The sequence below is a fragment of the Talpa occidentalis genome, unplaced genomic scaffold, assembly GCF_014898055.3.
Source record: "Talpa occidentalis isolate TD23 unplaced genomic scaffold, MPIMG_talOcc4v2.1 talOcc4.9, whole genome shotgun sequence".
Lineage (NCBI taxonomy): Eukaryota > Metazoa > Chordata > Mammalia > Eulipotyphla > Talpidae > Talpa > Talpa occidentalis.
The window spans coordinates 26779112-26799252 of record NW_023605305.1 but is presented as its reverse complement, the minus strand read 5'-3'; the positions used below and the strand labels follow the sequence as shown (position 1 = coordinate 26799252).

The 20141-nt window shown below is 55.0% G+C and overlaps 1 protein-coding gene across 3 annotated transcripts in view; it reads right to left on the bottom strand.

Annotated features, from left to right (window-relative positions):
* The window catches only part of PTPRF (protein tyrosine phosphatase receptor type F), an 82491-nt gene that overhangs the window by 57321 nt on the left and 5029 nt on the right, over positions 1–20141 (bottom strand). For all 3 annotated transcript variants that reach the window (XM_037500359.1, XM_037500360.2, XM_054691678.1), the window contains exons 2-5: positions 18417–18496; positions 11899–12034; positions 3549–3694; positions 3230–3371 (exon numbers count right to left, since the gene is read on the bottom strand). In XM_037500359.1, coding sequence (XP_037356256.1) covers positions 3230–3371; positions 3549–3694; positions 11899–11989 — 379 coding nt within the window. In that variant the 5' untranslated portion in view covers positions 11990–12034; positions 18417–18496. The remainder of the gene's footprint in view (positions 1–3229; positions 3372–3548; positions 3695–11898; positions 12035–18416; positions 18497–20141) is intronic.

Sequence of the window (20141 nt, the reverse complement as noted above, 5' to 3'; positions counted from 1 at the left end):
GCTGCACCCTAAACCCAGCATGTGGTGAGCATGTGTCTGCAACTCACAGGTTTGGGGGCAAGAGCACTGTGTGACCTGGTCAGGGACTCAACTCTTATTCCCAGCCCCCCAAACAGCTTTATCCTTTCCCCACCCTCCCGAGAGCCTGTAGAGGCCTCCTAGGAATGGCCCTGGCTCTCCATGGCCCCAGCCCACGGCTCTGGTCAAAACATCCTTTCACCCTGTTCCTACACACATGCCAGCTTCTCTGGCCTCCACAGGAGGGTGGAGCTGGGGGCAGGGTGGGAGTGGTCACAGGCTGGGCTGCTGTCCTGGGGCCCCACCTCCTGGAACCTTTGAGGCCTCCCACTCCACTCCTTTCTGCCAAGCCCAGTGCTGGTCAAGGTTACACAGACCAAGAGTCTAAGTCAGCACTTCATCTTCCCGGAGCTGTGGAGCTGTGTTCTGAGAGCAGGCGGGGCTCACACAGGCCCCCAGCCCCACCCCCAGCAGGCAAGGAGCTGCCCCACTCTCCCCAGGCTCATCAGATACCTCTCAAACCCCAGGAGCATAAACATATCTCCAAAGCCCCTCCAGATAGAGAGATCACCCTGATATATGAGTCCCCCTCACCCCAGGCACTAAAAGATCATCTTTACCCTCCTCAATCCTTTATTTTTTATTTATTTATTTTTAAAAAAGATTTATTTATTTATGTCCACAAGAGCTGGGGTATAGGCCAGAAGTGTGGGGTGGGGGGTGGGGATGGTGAGAGGATTCGCCAGAGACAGAGTGGGGAGCAGAACAGGCAGATCTACTGAAATACATGCTGAGGGGAGCAGCTAGTGAGACAGGAGGTCTGCTGCACCATGTGGGTGCTGAGACTTAACCCCTTGAGCGACCAGGGAGGCCACCTCCTCAAGTCGTTAAAAGATAAAGCTGTCCAGGTCCCTGGTGGGGGCTGATGAGCCCACAGATGATTTGAAGAGGGAACGAGGGCCAGAGTTGGGGGGTAGGGGTTTTCCTCAACATTAATAGGGTCCCTCTTTCCCTAATCTGAGAACCTGCACAGGTGCCCTCTAGGGCAGGAGCCACAATTCTGGCCCTTCAGTCACCTCCCAACCAAAGGCAGGGCAGATGGCTCCCTGCGGGGGCAGATGCCAAGGGGGGGCGGGAGGGAAGAAGGACAGTGATAAAAGACTTGTCTCCAAGTCATTAGTGGGGAAACTGAAGCTGGGGTGGCGGGTGGAGCCTGAGAGCACTTAGCAACTGGTGCGCCTGGCCCAGCGCCTGTCCTCTGGACCTCACTCCAAAGATAAGAACCCCCTGTACCACCCCAACAACTCCAGGCAGCATGGAACCCAGCTACTGACAGCTCACACATCTGGCCCTCAGGATGTGCAGCTGCCATTCACCCTGGAATCCTGCAGTTAGTGCTTAACTAACGACATCATATTTAATCCTCCAAACCAGCTTCGGCAGTAGGTATTATATCCCTGTTTAGTGATAGAGCAAAGGAGGCCCAGAGGCATAGTTACATGCCCAAGGCCACCAGGCGACAGAGTAAGTAGTCCAGAGGCCCTACTCTTAACCACTGTCCTCCACTGCCCCTGCAAGCTGGAGGACCCCAGACACAGACGAAAAGTAGTGACCAAACGGATGTGTGTATGAACATAAAGCCAGAGTAGAAAACGGCCAATGTGGAAAGATGCTCAACTGTTCCTGTAATCAAAGAAATGCAAATTAAATTGAAATGCCGTTTTTTGCCTATTAACTTGGCAAAAATATTTTTTTAATGATAATTCCCGCTGCTGGTGAGGATGTGCAGAAAAGAGACCCTTTTCTGCCCTGCTTGGCGGGAGTATAAACTGACACAATTTTCTGGCAATACCAAAAGGCTTAAAAGCGCAGGTGACCTTTGATAGAGCAATCCTACATCCATGATCTAGAGTAAGGAGTAACGAGGCAGGAGAGCATACCCTCTCTCTGAGGACATATAGAGCCTCATTTATAAAAGCAAAAAACTGGGAGCAACATATGCATCTGACAATAAGGGAATGGCTAAATAAATTAGGATATTTCCAGGTGACACTTACCCACAGGCATTAAAAATAATGATGCAAAAGAGTATTTAATGGTGAGAAAGATGTTCACGACAATTTTTTAAAAAGCAGCCTGGAAATCATGGGCAGAATGTGGTCTCATTTTTGTTATAATGCATGCACAGGAAATGAATAAGGAAACAGCCAATGTTAATAATAAAAGTAAGATAACAAGTAATTTTAATTTTTCCCTATGTGCTATTTTATACTTATCAAATTTTCATCAGCGAACAGGTATTGTTACTGTATTAAAAAAAAAAAAAAAGCAACAATCAATGCCGGATTTTGAAAATGCACACAGACACCTTCAGAATGATGGATTCATCATGGCTGGGGTCTGATCATGTCACTCCTCAACCAGTTCACGGTGTCCTATGTCCCGGGGAAATGTTTATTTCTCAGCTGAGTCCTGTGCAATCTCCAGGTTCATGCCTAATTGTTCTCCCTCCCTTCTCTCTGTTCCTCCAGTTCCACTCCTGCCCAAAACCAAACTGAACTACTCAGAAGTCCCCGAGAGCTACCTTCTCTCCTGCCTGTGAGCCTAGCATATGCTGATGCTCTTCCTTCTGCCTGGACCTCGCCTGAATTCCCACGTCATCAGCATTTGGTTTAGGCAACACCTCCTTCAGGTCTGTACTCCCCAAACCCCTGGTTGGGGCTGGGTCAGATGACCCTCTGCCTTTAAGGCAGCATTAGGGAGTGTTTGTGGGGAAACAGAAGAGCCACCAAGAGAGAAAAAGACACTAAAATCCACATATGGAGCCTGGAACCCGAGCCTCCAGCCTAGGGCCCTAGCTCATAAAGGGAAATAGGGAAGACACCGCCCTGAAGCCAACCACCAGGCTCCACATAAAAGCCAGATACACTGCCACAACCACAGAAGCCAAGGCATACACCCCACACCTCAAGTGAGAAAGTGAGATCCTGACTGCCTGGGCAATGCCCCAGCTCAGCAGAATACAAAGACACCACATTGCACACAGCTGGCCTCAGGACAAGCCACATGATGCAGGTCAGATCCAATGACACCCCCATTCACTGCTGACCTTCACTGACCCCACAATGGCCAAGAGCACACCAGCCATGGCAGGGACACAGTGGGCTGGCTCTCGCCACACATCAGTCTAGCTGCCCACCACGCCACGTACCTTCAAGCACCGAGAGTTTGGCACTGGTGTTGATCTCTCCCAGACTGTTGGTGGCGGTGCACTCGTAGATGGCTTCGTCCCGCTGTACCCGCAACGGCTGGATCCGCAGCACAGATCCTGCCCCATCGTCAAACTCAATTACCTGCCAGAGGACAGACATGAGGTCACAGCCTGCTGAGAATCAGGTGCCTGCTCAGGGTCAGTCAGCCTCCCGTCTCCAGAGGGGCCCCAGGGAGAGAGACCAAAGGACAGGATGCAGGACCAGATGCTGGAGTAGACAGATCTCAGCACAGCCTGCCCCTCCCACCCTAGGACCTACCTCGAAGCGCTGGGAGCTGACTTTCTTCCCCTTCTTCATCCATGTGATGCGTGGCTTGGGCTCCCCGGTGGCTTGGCACACGAAGGATGCCACCCCTCCTGACAGCCCAGTTTGGTCCTCAGGGACCTTAATGAAGACAGGTTTGCCTGGAGAAATGGAGACACTCAGTTACCCCAGTGTGGTCACTACATGGCAGCGTGGGAGAGGGGCGCAGAGAACAATCTATAGCGGAAATGACAGCAATGCCTTACCCTTACCCAGTGCTGCCATTCACAGAGCTGTAGACAAATGAGGTGAGTGCTGTAATTACCTCCATTTGTAGAAAAGAAAATCAGGCACAGAGAGATCGAGGGATTTGCCCAACATAACACGACTGGTTAGTGGCAGAGGCAAGATTTGAAGGCAGGTGGTCCTAGTCTGGAATGCATGCTTTAACCACTGCACTCCCTGGCCTCCCATACCCCAATCAATTCTAAGACAAAAGCATGCGGAGGGCTGCCAGGCACAGCCCCAGTATCTCCCCCAGATGTGTCCCTCCCCCACTGCTCTCCATTTAAGTGGTGGTACTTTCATCTACCCAAGGCTCAAGCCAGCGACCAGGACTCCTCCTCTTCCCTGCCTCCACATACCAGCAGCCCCAAGGCCTAGACATTCCACCTCCTAAGTATCTCTGGACGTCTTCCCAGGTGAATGCTTTACTGTAAATCTGCCCCTCCCCCAGCCCACCCCGCAGACTTGATGACTGCCTTCTGACAGCCTGGATGTCTCCCCAAGGTGTCCACGGGGATGCAGGGGGAGGAGGGGGCTCAGACATGGTGCTGCCATGCCCACATCACCTTGACATACACACTCCAGGGCCAACCTGCAGCACCTGTCCCCAGGAATCCCACTACCCAGGGTCACAAGACTAGAGAAACCCAGACTTCATTAAGACATAGCGACGCCTCGTTAATCCCGACAGCGGATTCATTTCCTATTAATCAGGCCGATGAACAGCTCCAGGAAGGCTAGTACCGTGAGAAATGACCTTTCAGACCACCTGTCGGGCCGATGAGGCCAGGCCTGGCCTGGTCCCTTAACACAAGCCAGCGCGTGCGATGGCGGCAGCCTCTGCTGAGCGACCGCTCCATGCCAGGTGCTTTCTTCGTCTCCTTTCTCCTCACTGCTCACAGAGGTCACGTCGCCACTTAGTGGCACATCTGAGACCTGAATGCGGGCCTGTCTGACTCTAATACACCCAGCACAAAACAGTCCACAGGGCATTATCGGGAGGCTTGTAAAAAGCAGGATCAGTGGCATGGCGGGGGCCTCGGCCAGGCCGGGGAACGGATGGGAAAAGTGCAGAGACCAGTTCGAGAGGATGGTGAAGAGGGGGACAGGGAAGATGCTGCTGGAGGGGATGAGGGCTGGAGGGAGATTTTCAATGTTTCCTTTTCCTCCTGAGATGTGAGTGTTTAAATGCTGAAGGGAAGGAGCCAGCAGAGAGGAAGCAGGTGCCCAGCCAGCAGTGAGAGGAGGGACAGGAGATGGGGCAGAGTTTCCAAGGAGATTAGGGTCCAGGGGTCCCCAAGGTCAGGAGCAACGGCAGCAGATATGGAGAGCAGGGTGGGTTTGGCTTGCAGGGAGCTGGGGGGGGCCACCTTCTTGAGCACCCCCCAGGGTGTTACAGGGCAGGGAGAGGGGCAGCCCAAACCCCGCAAACCTGCCTATTCTATATAGGGTTCTGCCATCTGCCGCATTAACACAAAACATGAGACTTTACCTTTCCTGGGGACCACCCTGTTACAAGGGCTCAGCGGGCTTTCGAGTCTTTTATAATTTTTTTTTTCCTGTGGGACCCTCGCCGGTGGCCGAACCGGCGCTGCAGTGGCTGCAGGCAGCCTCGCAGCCCAAGCGCTCAACCGCTGCACCACCAGGGGAGGCCCTCTTTTATAATTTTTAAGCAAGTCACCGACCATCTCTGAACAGACACTTTCTCCTCTGCAAAATGGTGCTAGCGAGACAGGGTCTGTACGGGCGAAAGTCATGATTTCTATAAACAGCCTGCACAGGCTTGACAAGTGGTGGACTCCGTGAGGGTAGCCATCCCTCATTAACATGCTCAGTCTTGAAACAATCCTGTAAGGTGGGTGTTATTAGCATTCCCATTTTAAGAGGTGGGGAAACAGAGGCTCAGAAGGTTAAGTAGTGGGGAAGTACAGAGTGACTGGGATGGAGGCAACTCTGGGACCTAGCTGACTGCTCCTGAGGGTTCTTAGAGGAGCTGAAGGCTGCCTCAGTGGGGAAATACACAACCTGGTGGGGACCAAGGGTGGCATGGGGACAAGCAGAGGGTCTGGGAGCCTGTTTGCCTCATTTACCAACCCCCCACCCACCTTTGAAGGGGGCTCTGGACTCTCCCAATCTTCAGGGCTCTGGCCTTATCAGATAGGACCAGGCCCAGTGGGGGTGGGGTTGGTCTTCTACCCGCACACTTGAGGCCCTCCAGGCAGCAGCTCCCCACCCTCCTTCAGCACCACTACCACCTTAAGTCCAGACACCACTGTCCCTCGACTAGACACTCCACCAACTGAACAAGCTCCAGTCTGCCCTTCCCAGGATCCCCCCCCAATTCCAATTCCAAGCCAGAATCAACTGGTAGTGTCTCTCCCCTACTCACAACCCACAAAAGGCCTTCTGCTGCTCTCAAAACAAAATTTGCACTCATCATGGCCAACAGTCTACCACTCTTCCCCCAGCCCTGGTTCCCTGCCCCGAGGATAAACAGTGTTCCTGGCAGCCTCAGGGCCTTTGCATAAGTTGTCCCTTCAGTGGAGCAGGTCTTAGCCTTTACCTACTAACTCTGATTCACCTTCTGAGCTCAATTTAAACATTTCCTCAGATAATCTTCCTTGGGCCCTCTGTCATCACCCCCACCTTCATTAGCTCAGTTCCTGGTGCTTAACTCTGGTAGCTTCCTGTCTCTCACAGTGCTGCTCATGTTTGCTGCGTATGTGTGAGATTATTACTTTTTCCACATTTGTGGGAGTATTTGATTCATAGCTGCTTCCTAGAACAGTAACCTGGGGCTGGGCAGACACCATGCCTGCTTTGCTTCCTGCCCCGTCCTAGTGCCTGACCCGGGCCCCGACACAAAGGAGGGGCTGGCCATCCAAAGAGGGCCCTGACAAGGGAACACGAAGCGTGGAGACCGAAACCCTCACACACCAAGGGAAGCCCCCTCCACAGGGGTGGGTGGGCCGCAAGAAACCTGGGTAGAAACCCTCTAGCTCCTGCCTCAACCCGTCCCCACAGAAACAGAGGCTGGAACCTGTTGAACCGGAATGGCCAGCGAGTCCCTGGGGGCGGGGGCAGGCGGGGCCTCTACACCAAACAAAGAACTAGAAAAGAGGGAAGAGAGCCAGGTATGGGTCACCTGAGAGCAGCCAGAAGGGAAAAGCCCAAGTGCTGTGTGGAGGCTGGGCCGGGCCAACGCCTGGGGCCCTGGAGAAGGCAGAACCCCCCACTTGTTGGCTGGAAAGGAGCCAGGGCCCGCCCAGCCCACCCACCTGACTCAACTGGCAGTGCCGCCCAAACGCCATGACTGTGAGGCCCTTCCCTCAATCTGGCCCCTGCTCTGCTTCCCTCAAACCCAATCCCACCCCACCTCACACAGCACGGAGCCCCCAAAGCCCTGCCAAACAAGCCCTTGCCCCTTTTGTTTACCAGAAAGGCTCTCCAGGGCTTTGGGGAGCACGAACCTGACCTTCAACTCCACCAGCTACAAGCTCTGTCAGTGTTCCCACTCCCCTGCCCCCCTCTTGTGCAGTTCACTTCTCTGGGTTCACTTTTCTTCACTCTCAAAAAGCAGCACCTCCCAAGGACCAAACGCTGAACATGGCTGAGGCCACTGGACTCGCCCCTTCCCCAGGCCTGCTCTGACAGGCCAGGCCCATGGGCACCTACTTGCCCCCATGCTTTGCGGGGGCCCCGCCCCTCGCATGGGCCCCACCCCCCAAGCCTGTGGGAGCCTCTTCTGTGTGGGCAGTGCCTGGGTTTCCCCCCCAGCACCGGTTACCCACTGCAGTGACTGGTCAGGCCCCCAGCCAGGTGGCAAAATCAGGCAACCTGACTGCTCTACCAGGTGTGACCCAGAGCTGGTGTTCAGTGGGTCTGGAGAGAACTCCTGAGGCCACGTGGCAGGAGGCTTTTTGCCCCACTTGCATGTGCCTCCACCTCCCCTCCTTGCCTGGCCCCACATATACACAGAAGTCTGGGCACCACAGCCCTTTGGGCAGCTCTTAGGGGCATGTCCTGGGTCACAGCCAGTCAGCAGACCACTGAACCCTTACAAGGTGGGGGGAAGAGGCCAAAGAAAGGAACAAATGGAGTTGGGGGAGCAGGTGCCAGTGGATGCACCCACCAGGTCCAGCCCCTGGGACAGCCAAACTCCAAACCGGGCCACCTGCAAGTTCACTCCGCAGAGAGACTGCTATTTTGTGCCTCCCCTGTGGAGCACGCACACACACGTACACAAACAGCACGCGGAAGCAGAGAGCAGACACGCAGTCAGGAACTGAAAGGCAGGGGAGGGAGCTCTCCCAACTGCCTAATGAGCTGGGGACTCATTAATGCTGGCTCCGGTGACTGCTCCTGTGGTCTCCCCAGAGGGAAGCCCCCCAGGGCCAACCTTGGATTCCACAGGGAAACACAGGGAGCCCTAGGTCATGGCTTCGGATGTGGGGAACTCACGTTAGGTGCCAGGTGCCTTGTCCACATGACCTCAGTTAACCTTTCCAGGTAGGAGTGATTACCCTCATTGTGCAATAGGAAAACAGGCCCAAAGAGAGAAAGCAACCTCCCAGAAGTTCCACAGAGGGCAGAGTCTAGTCAGGCCACTGGGTCCTGCCTACCCATAAGGATGAGGGGAAGGGCACTGCAGTGCTGTGTGCAGCGCTCCACCAGCCACAGCCCAGGTCCACGGGCTCCACAGTGGGGTGTGTGTGCATGTGTTGGGGCAGGATGGGGCTGGGATACAGACGGAGCCTCAGACACTCAAGTCCCTGCCCACCACAGAGCTATAGCCCCTGCCCACCACCTACCCCTCCAGCTCTCAGGCATCCTGCTCTGGGTTCCTAGACTCCAAGTGGGCCATAACTCAGGCCGAAACTCTGTCCCACGCTGTCTGGGGCAAAAGGAGGAAGATTCTCACCGAGGCTCTCCCTTGAGCTCCATGGAGAAAACCAGGCCAGTTCTGGCTTCTTCCCCCCAATCTCATCTGATTATACAACATGTCCCAACCCCCACATTAGAAAATGCCCACTCACTCTTCAGGTCTCCTCTCTTCCAGGAAGCCCCCAGACCCCTGCATGAAGTTCGCTCAGGTCACTGCCTCTGTACCAGTGCTGCCTCCAACACACTCCAGCTGTGGATGTCTGCTTTGGATCCGCAGGAGTGTCTTCCTCCGCACAGGACCACCTCTGGCTCCGCAAAACCTCTGAGAGGCCGCAAAGCCCTGGGCTGGGGGAAGCTGCCCAAACCCCGAATGCCCAGGTCTCCATCGAGCTGACTCGGCGTTGATGCCTGGGGCCTCTGGGCTAACTCTTGGCAGCTGCTCCTCCACCCCCACTTCCCTCCACTCCCCTCAGAGGCCAGGGCCCCCATTCATTTGTCTCGTTAAGAGGCCTATAGAAACACATTTGTCCGCTCTGCGCCTCACTGCTCCAGTCGTCAATTCTCTGGGGCACCTGCCCTACCTTTCACAGAAGCTCTGTCCAAGGTCTGTGTGTGCCGGCTTGCCCCAGGCTGGAAGTATCCCAGGCCCAGCCCAAGCCAGCCATGGGGAGCAAGGGCTGGAGGGAAGGGGGCAGAACATGTCTGAAAGTGCCTAAAAGTGCGCGTGGTGTAGGGCAGCCTGTGACCTGCCTCCTCGGCCAGGCCACCACTGGATGAGAGCCCAGCTCACTGATTTCAGCTTCTATAGCCGGTTCCCGCCTTCAAGACCCCAGTCTTTTGGCTCTGGTCCTTGAGGGACCAGCATGTGGAGACCCTTGGATTAAGCTCTAAACACTGTTCTACCCTGCCCCACTAATTCCTGCTGGGGGTCCAGGCCTGACTCCACCCCTTCACTCTCTCGCCTGCCACACTCCAGGCTCCGAGCTGGACAAAGTTATCTGAACCCCCAGGACTCAAGGGAGTGAGGCCTGCAACAGGCAGTCACAATCAGGCGATGTGAGGGGAGCAGAAAGGACGCGCAGGGGGAAGTGAAGGCTCATGAGTAGGAACAGGTCAGGTGAAGGGATGGGGCAGTGCTCCAAACAGAGGAAACAGAAGGAACCGAGGCTTGGACAGCACTTGAACAACTGAGAAGTCAGGATGGTGGGGGGCATGATGAAGGATGAGGTGGGCAGAGGCTTGACAGTGCAGAGCCTGGAGAGGGGTGAGGCCCCTAGGCTTGATGCCGAGGTACCAGGGGAGGAGAGAGGACTTTTAAATGGAGGGGGGCAGCGACTGGGTTTTCATTTTGCAACATGACTCTTACTTTGGAAAGGAGAATGGATTATGAAGGAAGAAACTGGAGGCAGGGAAGCTATCAGGAGGCTGTTGCATGCAAAAGCCCAAAAGAGAGCTGAGGGTGGCTTGGATGAAGGCAGTGGAGCGAGAAGTGGATACATCCCAAAGACACTTAGGAGGCAGAAACAACAGAACTTGGTGATGGATGAGATGTGGGGTGCAGAGAGGGAGGAGGCTGGAGGAAGCCCAGGTTTCTGACTTGGGCGGCTGGGTGGGTGGTAATGCCATTCACCAGGCGAGAGAACACAGGAAGACAAGCAGGTCTGGGGGGATGAGAGTGAGGGGGGCAGGTTGGGGCATGTTGGGTCTGGAGTAGAAGGGGCAGGCAGTTATTCTCCTGGGAAGTGTTGTTTGAAAGCCCAGCCAGGCAGTGTTCCCGCTGCCTCAAGCTTCCAGAGTGTACAGGGTGGGGGACAAGGACAGTACTTCAGTGTCCAAGGGCTGGTGACCACGCCTGACTCTTGATGAGCCTTTGCCTTCCCGCCAACATTGGAGTCACACTCGACTTTTGCCCCAACCTGTCCCCACAGGCTGAAGTTCTAGCCCAGCAGCCCCAACCAGACTTGGAGGCAACTCCCATCCCCTCACCCTATCCTGCTCCCATCACCCCCTCAACCATGCCACCCCTTCCCCTTTCCCTTCTAGCCCTGTGAAGGCGCAGCTTGGGAGGACAGAGGGGGGCAGCACATTCCAGTCCTGCCCTGCTCCAGGATCTGGTTCTGAATAGTGAGCCATTAGGAGAAAGAGCTGGGTGGGGCAAGGAGTGAGATCTTCGCCCAGAGACTTGGAGAGGGGAGTGGGGGAAGCCCTATGGCCTGCTGACCCCAGGCTGACCGCTGAGTTGGCCCTTGGCCACCTCTGGGCTCCAGACAGGCTGGGAACGGCCCCTTCCCCCAGGGACCTTGGCTTCAGCCTTGCCCCTCCCCCTCAGTTTGCAGATTGGCTAAATCTGCCCTGTGCCCCGCCTCCCACCAGTAACCAAGCAGTGGTAACCATGGCGACAGGGCGGGCTGCGGCCAGTCTTTAGTGCCAGGCAGGGGGAAGGGAGACAGGAGAGGGACCAAAGTTCGGAGTTGCATCTGGGCAGGGGACAATCCCACCTTCCTCCAAAACACACACACACACACACACACACACACACACACGCACGCGCGCCAGCTTCTTGCCAGACAAACGTGATCTTTCCCACTTCCCAGGGTTGAAGGGGCTGGGCAAGGAGGATGCCCCTTTGCCTTGAAGGTCCCTGGGGAAAGGGGGAGGAGGGGCTCAGTGTCTCCACCCTTGGAGCCTCTGGTTCCTGTCCAGGGAGGAGCTCTGATGGCTCCAGCTTCTTTCTGAGCCCGCCCTGGACCTGAGGACACAGCTGGCATCCCATTCACATGTGCACACATTCCTTGTAGGGCGCCCCCCTATTCCCACATTAGGCCCCACCCCCCCAGCTCACACGGTGCTGTCTACACAGATCTGCAATGGTCCACACAGCACACGCCTGAGCACGTCACACAGTGACCACATGAATCCATGACATGTCTCACCCTCACCATAAAATAAGGTCACGTTTAGACCTGCCCCACCCTGCAGTGCCTCAGGGGACATGCCAGCATTCCCTGGGATGCTTCTGGAACACATGGGGCAGGGGTACACCTTGGAGGGGAGCTCTGAGTTGGGGGGGTCTCTCTAGAACAGAAGGAGCTATCCCATTTCCCCTAAGTAGCTGGTGCTGTCCCCCAAGAGCCCTACTAGGAGACAAATCACCTTTCAACTGGGGAGAGCCCACACCTTGAGGGGTCAGACTTACTGTCACCATGGGCGCCCGCCACCAAACCAAGCATCACAAGTGCAGGCACAAGGGGCACCATCGTCCTCCCTGGGGCTGGCTCAGGGGCCATCCAGGGCTCCAGCACCACGGCCAGCCACAGCCCAGGACAATCTACCTGTGATGGAGAGAAGGGCAGAGTCAATCAGCTGGTATCTGCCAATGTCTCTATTGCCCACCCATGCCACCTCCTGGCTCCTGCTCACCACCACACCCCCGCTCACCCTCAATGACCATCCATCCAGGATCTAGATCAACCACCCACCCCTTGGACTGTGCAATGACCACTCAGACCATCTGACCCCCAGGACCGTCCACACTCCTCATTGATTCCCCAGTGACCCCAAGAGTAATCCAAAAGCCACACTGTAGAGAGAGCACAAGAGGCCTTTAGGTCATTTTCTAAACCTGAGTGGAGGGGTTCCTGAGATCAGAGAATGCACAGGGATGGTCCATCCCATACTCTGAATTTCTAACTCACCTCCATAAGGGACAGGGACAGTGACATGGGGTCAGAGAGACAGAGACACACAGACACACAGGTGGAGGCAGAGAGACCAGACAAAGACAAGACAGAGACAGAAAGCAGCAAGAAGTCAGCAGACTCACACAGACCAGGGACTCCAGAGTCCAGCAGAGAGGGGAGGCACAGCCAGACCCCCCATGCCAAGCACAGGCTTCAGAGCACAGCCTTTTTGTGGCAGACAGTATCCAGGTATCAGAGGCTTGAAGCCAAAGCCACAGCCCGTCTGGGCTCGCCAGGACGTGCTCTCGACAAGTTGAAGCTGCCTAGCCTGGCCACTCTCATCCTACCCAATTCCCATGGCATCTTCCCACTCTAAAGGGAAACCACAAGGAGGCCCTAGTGACCAGGAATGGGGGTGTTGGACCCTAAGATTCACCCCTACACCTCCTCTGCTCTTGCCCTAGCTGCCTAGTGCAAATCAAGGGTGGGAGAGGTGGATGCAAACTTCAGGGAGCCACTGGCTAGAAACTGCCATCTAGGCAGGAACCTGGGGGGAGGAGAGGGGAGGCTGGGATGAGCTGAACGCCTCCAGGCCTTTGCTCACAGGGCTCCTTGCCTGATGTGCCATCCCCTCCCCCCAACTATGCCAGACACCTGTGTGATGCCTTCAGCATGGACACACCACACAGTACATACTGCTATCACCCCCAGTCCGATGGTGGGCTCCCAAGGGTCTCTCTTATGTCCCCCACCCAGGGCCCAAATGAGTGCCCAGTGCTCAGCTCACATCAATGCTCTGAAAACACAACAGGGCACAGAGGGGCGTCAACGACAGTGAACACACCTTGGGGTTCTGCAGTGGCACCATGGACTCTGGTGGGAGTCGTGCTCAGCCCCAGGTGCCTGCTGACCCACAATGATAAGAGAATTTGCAAGGTGATAGGGCAGGCGAACATGAAGAGGTAAAGATGGCTCTGCCCCTTCCTGGAACTTGAACCCCAGTCTCTACCAGGACAGTCAAAGGTCTGAGGTCAGAAGAGGGCAGGTGAGTAAAGTGCTGAAACAAAGCAGGTAGTACTGCGCCCAAGAAGCAGGTGCTGAGCACAAAGGAAAAGGTGGGAGATAGTCTTCGTCCTGGAATATCTGAAAGAGGAGCTGAGCGGCCAAGCCAGCAAGCAGAAATTACGGCGGACATCCAGCCCCAATTACGCCACGCCTGGGGTTCTGGCCGGGACCACACAGGCAGCTGAGACCAGGAGAGAGGCTCCCAGGAAGATGCCCTGCACGGCACATCTCTCCAGCCCTGTCTGCACTTGGTCGTCATGGCACTGGGGTGCAGCACTGGTGTTTTCTACTTCCCAGAAGACATCAGGTGTGACCTGCCCAGCCAGGTTGTCATGGGGTAGGGTCTGCTGACACAGCCCCATCCTAGAGGCCCTGGTTCAAAGATCATGGGTTTATCGCTCAGAAGCATATTATGCCAAAGGACGGGGCAGGGGGCGCCTATTACTGGCACCATGGGGTGCAAGAAGATAATATTCAGAGGTCTAATTCCTAGGTACAAGCATTCCAGTGTGTACCCCCCAGTGCAGTCCTCCTAGGGACATAACCTCAGCCCTACCACACATCAGGGAGGAGGCATATCTCCGTGGTATGGATGTGAGGGGATGAAGCGAAACAGGCCTTACGGAGGCACATGTGCACAGCACAATCATCATGGGATCACAGAGGCTTAACCCCTGTAGCCACCTGGTACAGTAATCACAGCGGTGCGACTCCCAGGTGCAGACGTGGAGGTGTTGCCATCTGGCCCAGACGTCACGTGTGTGCAGATGAGGATATGGACGTCGTGGGGGTGTGGCTGCCTGATAGACACTGTAGGGGTATACCTCCCCTGTTTGTCATCATTGAGGTGTGACCGCTGTAGTAGATATCACAGGGGCGTTAGTCCCTGGCCCTGATATTAAAGGGGTGTGAGTTCCCAAACAGACACCATGGGCTACAATCTGGGATGAGATTCTGACCAGGGGTTCTGGTAAACCCACCCTGAATGTGGCCAAAATGAATGGCCCTTCCTTGGGGACTCTGAGGGCCCTGTGGATCTGGTCGGAGAGATCAGGATTGTTCTGGTGCACAAAGCAGGACAGAGCTGGAGAAAGTGAAAACAAAGCATCTCCTTCCCTGAATGCTTCTCCAGCAGCCCACGGACCCAGGGACACAGAGACCCAGAGAGTGGGCAGACATTAGGGACACACAATCACCATCACATTCTTAGAGAGCCCCTCCGGCAACAACACAGCTGTCCAAGCCAGGACCTGACTCCCTGACTCCCTCCTCGCGTGAGCAAGCTGCCTCCCGTTCCCACAGCGGTGCAGGCTGTTCCCGGCTCTAGGGCCTCCTTGTTGGTGCAGAGCAACCTTGGATCCACACCCTCAGTCCCCCAACCTCAGTCTAGACCTTGGTCCTGTCCCCACCCCTGAGTGTTTAGAGTGAGGAGACGTAGGAGAACAGCACCAGGTGGGACCTGTGCTAGCCTGGCTGGGGTTGCCGAGAACCTTCCTGGGCACTGGTGTTAAGAGCAAAGCATTCAATTCCGCCAGCATGGCTGGGCTTTCAAACGACTGAGACGAAAACAAGGCCTAAGCGCTCACACTCAGGCTCAGCTCTGAATTGCACTGTGGACCATCAGTCCTAAAAAACTGACACACTTGGGCAAAAAAACAATTCTATACTGTATGATATTGTGGAATATAATTGGATGCAATTTTTCTACATTCAGAATGGTTTTAATACATCTTTTTTCTTTGCTACGTCAGTGCAAAGCTGCCGACTGCCCTTTCTTAGGAAGAACTGTCCTTTATTCTCAAATTTTGTCCTTGGTGTTAAAATGTCCTTTCTTGTATGAAATGATGGAGATAGCAGATAGCAGTTATATTTTATAATGTCCTTACTTGGCAAAATAAGAAATTGCCAACCCCATGTCTGGCCCCCAATTACTTTTGGAAACTCTTCTGGTATGTGAAATCGAAGACCCTGGGAATCACTGAGGGAGAGGCAAGGAGCAGGCACCACACCAAACCACAGGATTTGAAGACCAGTGTCATGGAAACGTGTGCTGCATGGAGGCCATGTCACCCCCATGTGGTCCACCCTAACCACCCCTGCCTCCCTCAGTGGAGAGCCCCTGAAAGATAGTGTGACGCCACAGATGGGGGGTTCCCTGGCTGAAGAACAGCTGGGATCATGCCTGAGTCCTTCTCATGAATATGCAAACACAGAATGATTCGTTTCCCTTGGGCAGGTGCTATTATTCACAAATATTAATTAGTCTCCAAATACCACCTGTTCCCACAGCCTCCTCCCCAGGTCAGGACCCCGGTTCCAGCACTCAGGGGCCCCTGAAATGGACATCAGCAGGAGCAGTCTCATGGGGCAGCCCGCTAAGGGGCGAGGCATGCACTAGGGCTGCGAGGAGCCTGAAGGGGTGGGGGGTGCCGTGCTCATCTTCCAACCAGCGGGCAGCTAACCGAGCCCTTTGTCATGTGCTGGACAGTTCACCGCGTGGCACTGTAGCAGCGGCCACGGAGGCGGAAACAGGCCTTGTTACACTTGGGAAGGGGAAACCAACATGTTTCCAGCTCTCACCAAACCAACCACCCGATTATGACTGGAATAAATCAGTCTCAGCCACGACCCTAGCCCCTGGGCAGGAGGTGGCCAGCAGCAGCTTGTGGGTCAATCTGTGAGCCCAGCCAGGTATAGCCTACCCACTCAGCCTCTGGCCTCGGTGTCCCCTAGCCTCTTGCAGCCCTCAGCTTCTCAGTCTCCCCTGGGAGTGGAAGAGATTAGGAAGAGGGTCCCAGAATCTCTGGGGTTGGCACAAGGTCCAGTAGAGGCTTAGCTCCAGGGGCCAGCTGAGGTACCTACCTACAGCTACAGCTCCTCTCACCAGCCCTCAGCCTCCTTCCTTGGGGAAGTGGAGCCCCCCTTGAGTTAACACTTGCTAGTGAGGCTCCCTGCAGGCCTCTGCACTTGCTGTGCTCTCCACTGGGAACAGTGCCCTTCTCTGGCCCCAGTCACCTATTCAACCTGGAGAACTCAGCCCTGGTGGCCCACAGCTGGCAGTCTTTGCTGACTGACCCTCCCATTTTCCAGATGTGCAAGACAGAGTGAAGGCAACAAGAAGCAGTGTTGACCAGTGGTTCTCAACCTAGGGTAATTCTGTCTCCTGTAGGACATTAGGCAGTGCCTGGAAATATTTTTGATTGTCAAGAATGAGGGGAAGAGGGATTTGCTCTGGGCAGCTAGTGGGAAGAAACAAGGAATACTGCTAGACATCCTATACAACAAGCCAACCCCTTCCCCCCAAGGACTATCTGGTCTGAAATATCAATAGCACTGAATGTGAAAAGACCCTGCTATAGACAGAGATCCTTTGCTGATGCACCCAGGGTCTGCCTGGCCCCTGCTCCAGATGCCCATCCCCTGTGAGCACCCTGGGCTGTCCCCAAGGAGGTCCTCCTCAAGCTTAACTCTTGTATTGCTGCCCCTGGGCCTCAGGATCTCAGAGCATTTGCCTCTCCCCTCCCCACCAGTCTTGCCTTAGCAGCCAGGCTTCAAAGCATACCCCACCCACAACCCTTCAGACATGCCTTCAACTACTGGTTTCCCCAGAGGACAAAGGACTCCACATTGAGGCACCTATTCAGATGAGAATGGCCTCCCAGTCCCGTCATCTGAGGATTGACAGGTGAAGGGACACATGGCATGCCCACACCCACCCTCCCCACCTGACCTTCTCATGCATGGAGCACCGTCTACATAACCCCAGCACCCAACTCGCCTTGTGCAAGGACCAGCGCCCCCAAGCAGATACCTGATACATGCCCATTTCCTTTCCCTGCCTAGGCCAGAACCATCTTTCACAGCCTTCGTCGTTCAACTGTCAGTTCATAACTGTTCAGTGGGCCCTACTGGGCCCTGAACCATCAAGACACTCAGGAGCTCAGCCTTCCGGTTTATGGAGGACGGCCCTATAGAACTTATCCTTCCCAGTTCCGCTTCTCCCCCAGGTTCCCATCTCAGTGACAGCACCATCATCTGGTCACCCATTGAGGGTCCATCTCAGATTCTCCCTCACACACACTCAGTTGGTAACTCTGAACCTATCCTGCCCATGCCTGCCACCATATTAGGAGGGCTCAACACTGCTCACTTCTTCTGTGGGCTTCCTGCCTCTGGTCACCCCCTACTGATCCATTCTACAAACAAACCAACACCCCCAAGTACCTTACCAAATGCTAATCTGACCATGGCCCTCACGTGAGCTTTGCTGCTTTGTTCCACAGCAGACATACAGATAATGTTCACGAGTGAATGACCGGGTGAGCAATGCTTCCATATTAACTCTCAGGAAAAAGGTTAGTCTTTAGCCTGAAATCCAAAGCTCATCATGCTTTGACTTCAACCTAATTCTCCAACCGTGTCCCTATACCTCCAACCCATCGCTCTGTGTTTCAGAGGAAAGGAAGACAAGTGGACCTCAAGGACAGGAGGAGGGATGTGGCCCGGATCCCATGGGCACCCTGTTCCTTCTACCGCTAGTGGGTGGAACAGTCTTTTCCACAGAAACCTGGGAAATGGAAAAGCAGACCGATCCTGGTGTAAATCCCAGGATGTCATCCGGAAGCCTATTTCACACCTACAGCAGCTGATGAGCTGTATATCATTCCCCACCCACCGCCATCATACATTCTGGCCAGAAACCCAGGCACCATCCTTGACACCTCCCCTCCCGCATGCCCCACATTCAATCCTTCATCGTGTCCTGTCTACTCCACCTCCCTAAATAGAACTCAAATCCCTTCTCTCCACCCCCATCACCGCCTTCCTGGTCCAGCCCTCCATCATCTCTCAGACATACACATACACCCACACCCGACACACAGGGCCCATGCCACGGTCCTACTGGGCCGTCTCACATCCAAGTGGCTCAGCATGGCTCTGCCTTGGCCACACCTCAGGGCACACTCACCAGGTCTTTGCTTGCTCACGCCAGTCACTCTTGCTGGACAACCAGCACTGAGGGCAGGGCACCCGGGCCTCCGCTCCTTCCTAGGGAGAAAGAGAGATGGGGAAAAGGATGAGAAAACATCAAGAATTCCACCATGGAAAACTGGTTTGTATGTACTGACATACACAGACATTCAAAATTTGCTATTTATGCAAGAAAAAAGAGCACGTTACAGAAATGTTTGTTGAGGACGATTCCCATTTAGTTAAAAACTTCCATCACTTCACTTATTCACTCACTACTCTTAAGCACCTACTACGTGCTGGGCTTTCTTCCAGGCAGCAGGCATACAGCCTTAAACACAGAGCAAGTGCCTGACCTCAGCAGTAAAACTTGTGTCCAAACTCCTTAGCAGAGCAGTGGTGCCCCGCCCCAGGCAGCCCTACCTGGCCAAGCTCCTGCCTACCCAAGTTACTTCCTCTTCTGATCCACAATGGGCCACCTTCCTTCCATCGCCCGTTGCCTGGCCTTGCCTGCGCCGTGCACACTGCATGCAACGCACTATCTACAGTCTTCTGGCCCATGATCCCTTTGGGTCTCAGTGCCAACGGTACTTCCTCAGGTACGCCTGCCTACGTGCCTGGACCCAGTCTTGGAGCGGTGACCCAAGACGGGAGGTTTATTCATTCACACGACTACAAGTTGGTCGCTGAGTCACCACCATAAGCTCAGTGTGTGTCAGGCTCAGCTTCGTATCCCCTGACACCCCAGTGTAGAGTTGCACATAGTAGGCGCTCAAGCAGGATATGCTGAATGAGTGGATGAATGGATGAATGAATTCACAGGGAACAGCCCAGCCTGGAAGAACCCACCGGCATACATGCAGCCTTCAAAGCAGCTTCAGAAGCAATATTTATTTTTGACTTTCTGCTTCTCTATAATTTTTTAAATGAAGGCGTGCCCCTGGGTGCCTCCTCCGCTGGCATGCACACAGTCTCAGAGGCCGGCCCCTTCCTTCTAGAATCATTACTGAGCTCACACTGGCACAGGAACTGTTCCTGGGTGGGGGAAGGGGCTGGACACGCCCATACATCTATGTCATCACCACCTCGCCACAACTCAGCAGCTTGGCACCAGGGGTGCCCACTCGACCCAGCCTGTGCTCACTGTAGGCTTCTCCTAAGCTCAGGTCCCCACTTGCACATCGATCCCTGCCTTGTCACTTTGCTTCCTGCCAACTCAGGGAGCAGCCTCAACAGCCCAAGGCCAACCTCCCCCTCCTGGGAACTGTCATCACTTGAGACTGACCACCTTTGCCAATAGGAAGGACATCCTTGCCCACCGAAGGCTCGATGTGATGGGACCTGTCAAGATGAAGACAGGTCTGGACGACCCAGTGCCATCTGCACCGACCCGGTAGCTCACACCATCTCCAGCTCCACTGCCCCTCTGGCCCCACAGCATCAACAACAGGAGGGCCGCCAGCTTCCCTCCCCCATCCCACTTTTCTCCGCAAAGTTTCCTGTGGCCGCTGCTCCCAGCATACAGGCTGCTGGGCAGGTCTGGCCTGACAAACCAGCTCCAGTGTCCCAAACTCAAAGACCCGTTTGTCTGAGGACGCCCACTGGGACCTTTCAGTGCCAAATGGAAGGCTGTTGGTTCCACCGCTGCTCAGGGACCCTGGGGCAGAGGTGCAGAGTCCACGGCGGAGATCCAGGAGGGTCCCCCATGCCAGCTGGCACTATG